This window comes from Triticum aestivum, chromosome 6A (assembly GCF_018294505.1).
Source record: "Triticum aestivum cultivar Chinese Spring chromosome 6A, IWGSC CS RefSeq v2.1, whole genome shotgun sequence".
Taxonomy (NCBI): domain Eukaryota; kingdom Viridiplantae; phylum Streptophyta; class Magnoliopsida; order Poales; family Poaceae; genus Triticum; species Triticum aestivum.
Window position 1 is genome coordinate 592,052,273 of NC_057809.1, and position 8,758 is coordinate 592,061,030.

An 8,758-nucleotide genomic window follows, 5' to 3' on the forward strand; every position below is an offset into this window, starting at 1 on the left:
TCACCACGCCGTCGTGCTGACGGAACTCTTCCCCGACACTTTGCTGGATCGGAGTCCGGGGATCGTCATCGAGCTGAACGTGTGCTAGAACTCGGAGGTGCCGTAGTTTCGGTGCTTGATCGGTCGGGCCGTGAAGACGTACGACTACACCAACCGTGTTGTGCTAACGCTTCCGCTGTCGGTCTACGAGGGTACGTAAGCAACACTCTCCCCTCTCGTTGCTATGCATCACCATGATCTTGCGTGTGCGTAGGAAATTTTTGAAATTACTACGTTCCCCAACAGCACCTGTGGTGCGCCACTAGTAAAAAATTCTAATGGTGTGATACTAGTGGCGCACCTGTAGTGCGCCATTAGTAGGCAAAACAGGTGCATGTATCATGTTTCCGGTTAATACAATTCTAGCATAAATAATAAACATTTATCATTATATAAGGAAATAAATAATAACTTTATTATTTCATCTAGGGCATATTTCCTTCAATATTTTCATCCCACCTTATTTCAATACATTTGGGCAACACATATTATTTGACGCATATAAGCGGTTATTGAATTCAGGTGATACTAAGAGGCAATGTATTGCAGACCTTTTTGTCCTATCTAAGTAGTGTGAAATAAAGAAGGTAAAATCATCTGATCAATCATTGTACATGCCCTAAAATTATGTATTAAATTATAGTAAAAATTTGACAGCATGATTATATATAGCTTGAGCATGTGTCGAGAATGTAAGAACTAATATGGTGTAAAAAAGGTCATTACATATGTTTATATTAGTAAAATATTATCCAGCTACTCGGCCATAGACATATGTTTATAGTAATCTAATCTAGTTATGATACCTAACATATGATTACCAAGGTTGATGCTGGATCAGTGAGTAAAACTTGCAGTACCAAATTTATATTTTTTTACAATGCTTTTGCGAATTCTTAGTTGGCGGGTTTTTAAAGAATCTCTCTCACGAAAACATCTCATTATTGAGCCAACAATAATTTTCTTTGAACATGTGAATTTTATTAAACTTTTATTGCAATGATTTTGATTTTTAAAATGATCCATTAGGAATTCACTAGCACAGTGTGTGTGTGTGTGCGCGCGCGCAATGCAAACCATTTTTTTCATGAATTTATTATTAGTTACAACAAGGGAAAGATAAATTAGAGTTCAAATTACATACTTGGGATTGTGCGCACGATTGTGTAGCAAGAGCACAATGACAAAAGGGGATGTCGGTAACCATTCCTAGAAAGACATGAGCAGGAGCAAGATGAAGTGGCCATCTAGACATGAAAATAGTATGTTGGGAAATTGAACACATTCTTTGATTAGGGAGTTAGTGTACAACTAAATCTTGTTTTGTAAGCATCCAATTAAAAATGAGAATCATCGTTTCATAATAATTTGTATGGATGGTTTGCATTGTCTTAATTTACAGAAGCAGATGCATAAACGCATGTATTTCGAAATCAAACTCTAACGCTATTAATATAATATTACTATGATCAAAAGGCTAGAAACTGACACAAATAGAAACTATTATTATTATTATTATTTGCTGGTACAAATAAGAATCATTGATTACAAAAAAAGGTTAGTACACTATGCATAACAACATAGTAGATTACTACATAACATATATATTAATATACCCGTGATTAAATCAAACATACCCAAGTCAAAACTATGCTCGGAAAAGGCTCATATTTGTGAATGTGATACCACTTTATAGATTTCTAGCCTTCACATCGGACGGGCCACTTTGCTAGTAGTCAAAAACAGTGCAACCTATTTGAGCATGAACTTGTTTTGAATGACATCTATGGGTGACTTGCATCTAGGATCTACGGGGCATATGGTGCATATCGTTTTTCTTGGATTGTTAGATAGATCTTATGTTAAGCAAGTCTATGTTAATTAATTTGCCTTTTGTGTATTTTCTATGTACTTTGGAAATTTTAAACATGACTATGTGATGTCCTTACTAGGGAAGGTTTTGAGCTCCATTATAAAGCTTGGATAAATTTGGAAGAATTTTGGGCTCAAATATATAGATGAGATAATATTTACTGTAGAGCAACAACCCTATAGTCCTTTTATTCTGGAATTTTTTGCCCACACCTGTTTAATCCGCTCCCACTGGGAGTCGAACCCATGACCTGGGGTGCTACTAAGGTCAATGTAACCACTAGGCTACATGTCCATTCGCTGTGATAATATTATCATGGTTTTCACGGATTTAAAAAAAATATAAATTGAAGTTCTCAAAATATTATAGATATCTATTTTTGATGTGAGAGAATGTATATTATAATATTTGACCATGTGAAAAAGAATCTTAAATAAAAAAATATTTGAAATGCTTTATTATTTTATACAAACTTTGGACTTATGGTTTTATAAAAAGATGGCCAAATGAATTTCCTGTTTTAATTTATTGTCAGTTGGAATGATCACATAGATGAGTTATGGTTTAGTTTTGTCACATTTTCATGTAAATTTTAGTTGTATTCAGCCAACAAGAACCAAATAAGAAGCAAAAGTGTGCAAGCCTTTTATTTGCTCCATATTTTATCTTCACTAGATGACCCATTGCTTAATTTGAAACTGAAGCCAGGAAGTTAAGAAACACTATGGGCAGCACGTCAGCACATGTTTGTTCTATAAATCATCCCCAAAGGCCATTAGCATGAGTAATAATACACACGGACACAATATAAATGATCAGATGTGAATGACCAAATGGAAATTAAAACATAAGCCAAACCAGCCTTTGGGAGGTAGCTTTGTAGGTTGGTTGCCTCGTTGTGTTGTTACTTGGGTGTTCCTACTTGGGTTGCTCGAGTCGACCCGTCCTTTTGCGCATGTCATGGCATTAGGCTTTTTTAAGCTCCCGGACACACACTCTTTCGAGCAACTATGGCTGAGCCACATGTCCTTTCGGTCCAGGTACTAGCCTAACCACCCTTGCTACCCGGTCATGCCCTGGTCATCAGAGACTAACTACAGCCCGAAAATAACCACTTCGGCTCACCACTTTGGTTGTGCTATTCTGAGCAAGTTGGGTCCTCCCGGCCGGCATATGCTATTCCGAGCAAGTTGGGTCCTCCCGGCCGGCATATGCTAGGAGGGATAAAAATAACCACTTCGGCTCACCACTTTCGTGCGTAAGTTGTACATATCATACGAGTCACATGTACGTAGGTGCAATTGACCCACTAGCGATAAGGAATCACTACTTATGGTTATGGACCCTATTTTAGGCCCTATATGCTTACTTTTTTCACTTAATAGGGCATATGTTACAAACATCATCCATGGCTTTTCAGGTCGCTGGTTAATAATGTCTTTCTTTGACCTGTTGGATAGGAGCAACATTGACTTGTGCTCACTCAACTCATTTGTGCGCCTTGATGATCGAGCTCAGTGGGATGATGTGTGTCACACATGAAGCATTCCAAAGCGAACTGTTATGTTGTGTGGAAACCATTTGCATGCGTACAATATGTCGTGCTCTTGAGATACAAGGTGCCATCGGTTGAACGTGTAAATTTAGAAGTTTTAAATGGACGCCAAATTTACAAAGTTATTAAAGGAAAGTTTAAATGGGTGCCAAAATTACATATGGGCACAATTAAGGGAGTAAATCTTATGCAATATTCTTCCAATTTGATACCATATCTTGTAATTAATCCTTGGGCGATTCATCCAATATAAACACACTTGGAGATGGAGACCCTCCATCTTCGTGGACAGCGAAGCCTCGCCCAAGCAGAAGTCCAGCGCTTGATATAGAGGAGGACAATCTCAGGTTGTCTCATAGGCTGACAACCGCAGAATGTGAGAAAGAACTCATTCACTATTAATAGTGTGAGTACTACTGCTAGTGGAAGCATATTCAACCCTGAATATATGGAACCACATCCAGTTCACATATATGGAAATTTTGGCACAACATTAGAAACACAATGTGCTTAACAACGAGCCGTTGGAACATGTGTTGCTTCCCGGTAGCACACTACTCCCACTCGCACCACCACTGAGTACTCCATGGGTGGTGGAGGGATGATTGAAGGGGTGCAACACTCGGGTGGGGAGGGGGACTCAAAGACTCCTAGATCTGGGAGGTGAGTCCCCCACATTTGAGAAAGGGGTTCAGGGGCTTCGTGTGAGAGAAGCGGGGGGCTCTAGTGGAGGGGGCCAAGGGGGGCTCCGGTGGATGAGAGTGGGACAACATGTGTGTGTTGTGTTCATGTGTTGGGGGTGGGGGTGGGGGTTAAGGCGTTGCCAGTTTGGGAGAGGGTGGCGGATTAGAGGGTGAATTTTGTATTATTGGTATTAGAATCTTGCTTTTTAAACTCATTATCAATGTTGGGAATCACCTCTGAGTACCATCAGTTTTACCCTATTAGTGTTGTGTGTACTATACCAATGAATGGTCGTAACTTTTTCCAGTCAGTGATGTGATGTTGTCCGACAGGTGGAGCACCATGCCACGTCTCTCTAATAACTACTCGATGTTGCTGATCGCCTTGCTGTCACCATCAAGGCATGTGAATCTAGTTCGGGAAGGTTGCAGGAGGCAGGTCTGTTAGTGGGTGGCCACACGGGGAAAAGTCGATTGCTTGGAGGCATCAGCCTTGGGATCTTGACATCTGTAGGTTCCTCTACACGTCATTGCAGCACGACTCAGAAAACCTGCACATTGGTGCAAGTGCTCCCACCGCAAGCCACTGGGCACCTAAGACACTCCCACTACTCATCACATCAAGCTATACAACCACCGATCTCACTACTAGTGGAGGCCACATGCTTGAGGGGTATGTGACATCCAACAGTCTGGATCCGAGACCTAGGTTCACTTTCTCGGATATGGGGAGAGGGGCTCTGGTAGGGGAGAGGCTGTGGTGGCTCATGTACAATGGGGTATAGGAGAGTTCTGATTGTGGTATCCGAAGAGTGCAAGAGGCCTCGAGGGCATCATACTGGGGCAGCAAAGAGAAGTTTAATAATTTTTGTACGCAGTATGTAGTTGCATTGAGCTGGGAGCCCGGTACTGGTCTAGGTTGTGAGATGGGATGAAAATAATGAGTGAGGGTCACCAATTTGGCGTGTAAGTTGTGCATATTTATTAATAACGAGTCCGTTGGTGCACTTGGCTCGTTATCGGTAGGGAATCCTTACTAATGGGCTCTATTTTTCCTGTAGAAGTTAATTTTTTTTTGTCTTAACTCGGCATATGCTATAAACACCGTTGATGGATTGATGAGCTCTCTGAGATGACATGTGTCGGCCCATTCATATTCACGGCTTGATGAGTTCAGCGAGATGACGTGCGTCGCACAAGAAGCGTTCAAACATGACTTGCTACATCACATGGAAACTATTCGCGTGTATACGATTTTTTACGCTCCCACAATATAAGGGGCCAACAGTCGTCCGTGCACGTAAATTTAAAATATTTAAATGGACACCAAATATACAAAGTTATATAAGGAAGTGTTAAATGTGTGCCAAAATTACATATGGACACAATTAAGGTAGAAAATCTAATGAAATATTATTTCAATCTGACGCCATATCAAAATTACATATGGCAATGCTGAACACAAATCTGGGATCACCGGATCTAGAGATCACCAGATCACCGGATCACTGGATCTGTGCTTGGTCATGGTCAACCTCAACCAACAATGGGTGGCACGCATGGGCATGGGGATGGGGAACTCTAGCATCGTGATGAGCTGAGTACCGTCCAACTATAAGCCCAACACTTGGATGCCACATTTTCTCGGTGTAAAGGAGGACCATATCAGGTTGTCTCACAGGCTAACAACCATGAAATTTAAGAAATAATTCATTCGTACTGAGATTGGGGTTGAGTTATCATCCTCCTAGGCGGCCAGACCCTCCACAATGGGGAAGAGGCTCCCATCGCTCTCAGAGTCCCATAGTAAAGATGATGGTAGTCACGCTTCCACCCCTTCCCCAGGCTTCTGAATGACCTCATTACATGGACAAATTTACAAAAGCAAAAGTAGATCACATATTTTGGGAGGCGAGGGAGACCACTGAAAAGGTGTTGGCCATTGCACTAGTTTTTCTACATGTGAACCTCCTATCATGTGATGGGTACTGGGTTCATATCCTCCTTCCTTGACTGCTCTCCATCGAGCCTATCCAAGTTCAACTTAGCGGTAGTCCAGAAGTTACCGCAGAATACTTTAGTAGGGGAAAAGTCGCACGGGGCCTACTTCATCCTAATGGTACACTCGGGGTTAGATGTTCAATGCATAAGCACCAGCCTGGTGAAGGAAACACGGTGTTTCTTGTTTGGAAGGTGGTCATATGGTCTCCTACAACTCAAAGATTGTGGTATTATGAGAAAGTCGGGTTCTCCGGGCATATACTAGGTGGAATGAAAATAACCACTGCAAGGAAGGTGGTCTTATGTTCTCCAACAACTCAAAGGTTGTGGTATTCTGAACAAGTCGTTTCCTCCCATCATATACTACGTGGGGCGAAAATAAGCACTGCGGGTGACCAATTTGGCGCGCAAGTTGTGTGTATAGTACCAAAGACAGGCCCGTTGGTGCAATTGACCCACTAGCGATAATGAATGACTACTTATGGTTATGAACCCCTTTATCGGCCCTAGATGTTTACTTTTTCGCTTAATATGCGGCGTGTGTTACAAACATCATCGATGGCTTTTCAGGTTGCTGGTTAATAATGTCTTTCTTTTTGCGTGTTGGATAGGAGCAACGGAGACTTGTGCTCGCTCTATTCATTTGCACGGCTTGACGCGCTTAGTGCGATGACATCCGTCGCACATGAAGCATTGCAAAACGAACCGTTACGTCGCGTGGAAACCATCTGCGCGCGTACAATTTGCCGCGCTCTCGCTATACAAGGGGCCAACTGTCACACACGCGTAAATTTAAAAGGTTTAAATGGACGCCAAATATACAAAGTTAAAAAGGACGGTTTAAATGGGTGCCAAAATTACATATGGGCACAATTAAGGCAGTAAATCTTATGCAATATTCTCCCAATCTCTTGCCATATCATGAAATTAATTCCTTGGCGATCTCGCCACTATAAATCTACCCCTCCTCCCTGCCTAAACCAGCAACTTTTCTTACCTTGGCTAGTTTTATCCCTTTGCCGGCAATGGCTCGCAAGAAGGTGACCCTGCAGTACATCGCCAAGGACTCCGCCCGGCGCACTAGGTTCAGGAATCGTCTCGGGAGCCTGATGAAAAAGGCGACCGAGCTGGGCACCATGTGCGATGTCAAGACCTGCCTGGTGGTGTACGGCGAGGGCGAGGCGGAGCCTCAGGTGTTCCCTTCCCACGCCGAGGCGGTGGATATCCTGAATGAATTCAAGAGCATGCCGGAGCTGGGGCATTGCAAGAAGACGCTGGACCAGGAGGCATTCCTCACCCAGCGCATCGCCAAGCTCCGGGACCAGGTCGACAAGGCTCGCCGCGAGTGCCAGGACAGCGAGATCAGGTACCTCCTTTACAACATCATGCACGGCAACCACCCAGGCCTCGTTGAGCTCAGCGCTGAGGAGCTCGCCCGCGTTGGCTGGATGGTGGACGAGCTCCTCAAGAGCCTCGGCGAACGCATGGCAAAAAACCATGTCCAGGCGCCACCGCCAGCTCCATGCGTCAGCACCGACAACATCGACATGGGGTCTCCGCCGCTGTATCTGGCGTCACCGCAGGAGGAGGAAGGCTGGCTTGACATGGTGAGCTCCGGTGGGGACGTCGGCACCCAGGTCTACGGTGGCAATGCCAGCCACGACGGCGCCGGCTTCTCCGGCGGTGATATGATGATGGAAACGCAATTCTCCGATCTGGGGTTCAGTTCGAGTCCTTTCCCTCCCATGTAAGCCTGGCGGGATGAGGATCTCCAGCCGCTGTGCATGGCCAGCTATCATGCGATCTATCTCTCGTTATTTATTTAGTTTCCTGAAAGTGTTATATTATTCGTCTATGTGCGTCGTTGTATTCATCTTGCTCTCTGAACCAAGTCTTGTTTTTTATTGTAATGTTGTTATTGAATTGTTATTCCGTTGATCTCTACCCAAAAGGCTATTTTTTTTATCTCTGCTGCGCATTTGGTGGTAAATCTTAAGTTGCACCTGTTTTTTGTGTCACAATTGTGTTTTGTCTGACATTACTTGCACAGCTAAATGCCTGATATATAATTGCTGCTTGATTGCTGTCAGGGCCTCAAAGAACCTTTGTCTCGTGTGTTGACCTGTTGGGGCTTCTGTCAGGAACTTTAATTTCATGCTATTTTGGTGTCTAGAATTTTACCTACTCTGTGGTAGAAACGAGTTGAAGATTCCTTCTCCTGGAGGCAGCTAAATGTGCTGGATGATTAATATTTTCCTGGATACAGATTAGAGAATTAATTAACTTTTTGACTTAATTACATAGCGACAGCTCGCGACAGGCAAACATCAGAACTATGGAAGTTCTCCATTGTGCTCTACTTGGTCGGAGCTGTGTCATGTTCTCTGTTCTTCAGACCCTTCTCCGTTCTTCAGACCGGCCCACAGGAGTTTCTCTACATACCTCTGCTTCCCATGCTCTCGATCTTGCTCTACGTCACCCCACTGACCGGACCTCCATCAGCATGTAAGTTTGAGAATTGCAACTATTTCCATGTTGTGTTGACTATTCTTTTTGCTAGCGATGAACTCTACAAGCTGCAACAAGTGACCGATCAGGACTTAAATT

The 8,758-nt window shown here is 43.3% G+C and overlaps 1 protein-coding gene across 1 annotated transcript; it reads right to left on the reverse strand.

The window, feature by feature from the left end:
- Positions 1 to 6,859: 6,859 nt before the first annotated feature.
- LOC123129762 (uncharacterized) lies at positions 6,860 to 7,650 on the reverse strand. The gene is made up of 2 exons (XM_044549797.1): positions 7,149 to 7,650; positions 6,860 to 6,924 (listed from the first exon to the last, which is right to left on the reverse strand). Exons 1-2 carry the CDS (start codon positions 7,648 to 7,650, stop codon positions 6,860 to 6,862), a joined length of 567 nt encoding a protein of 188 aa, XP_044405732.1.
- Positions 7,651 to 8,758: the final 1,108 nt, after the last annotated feature.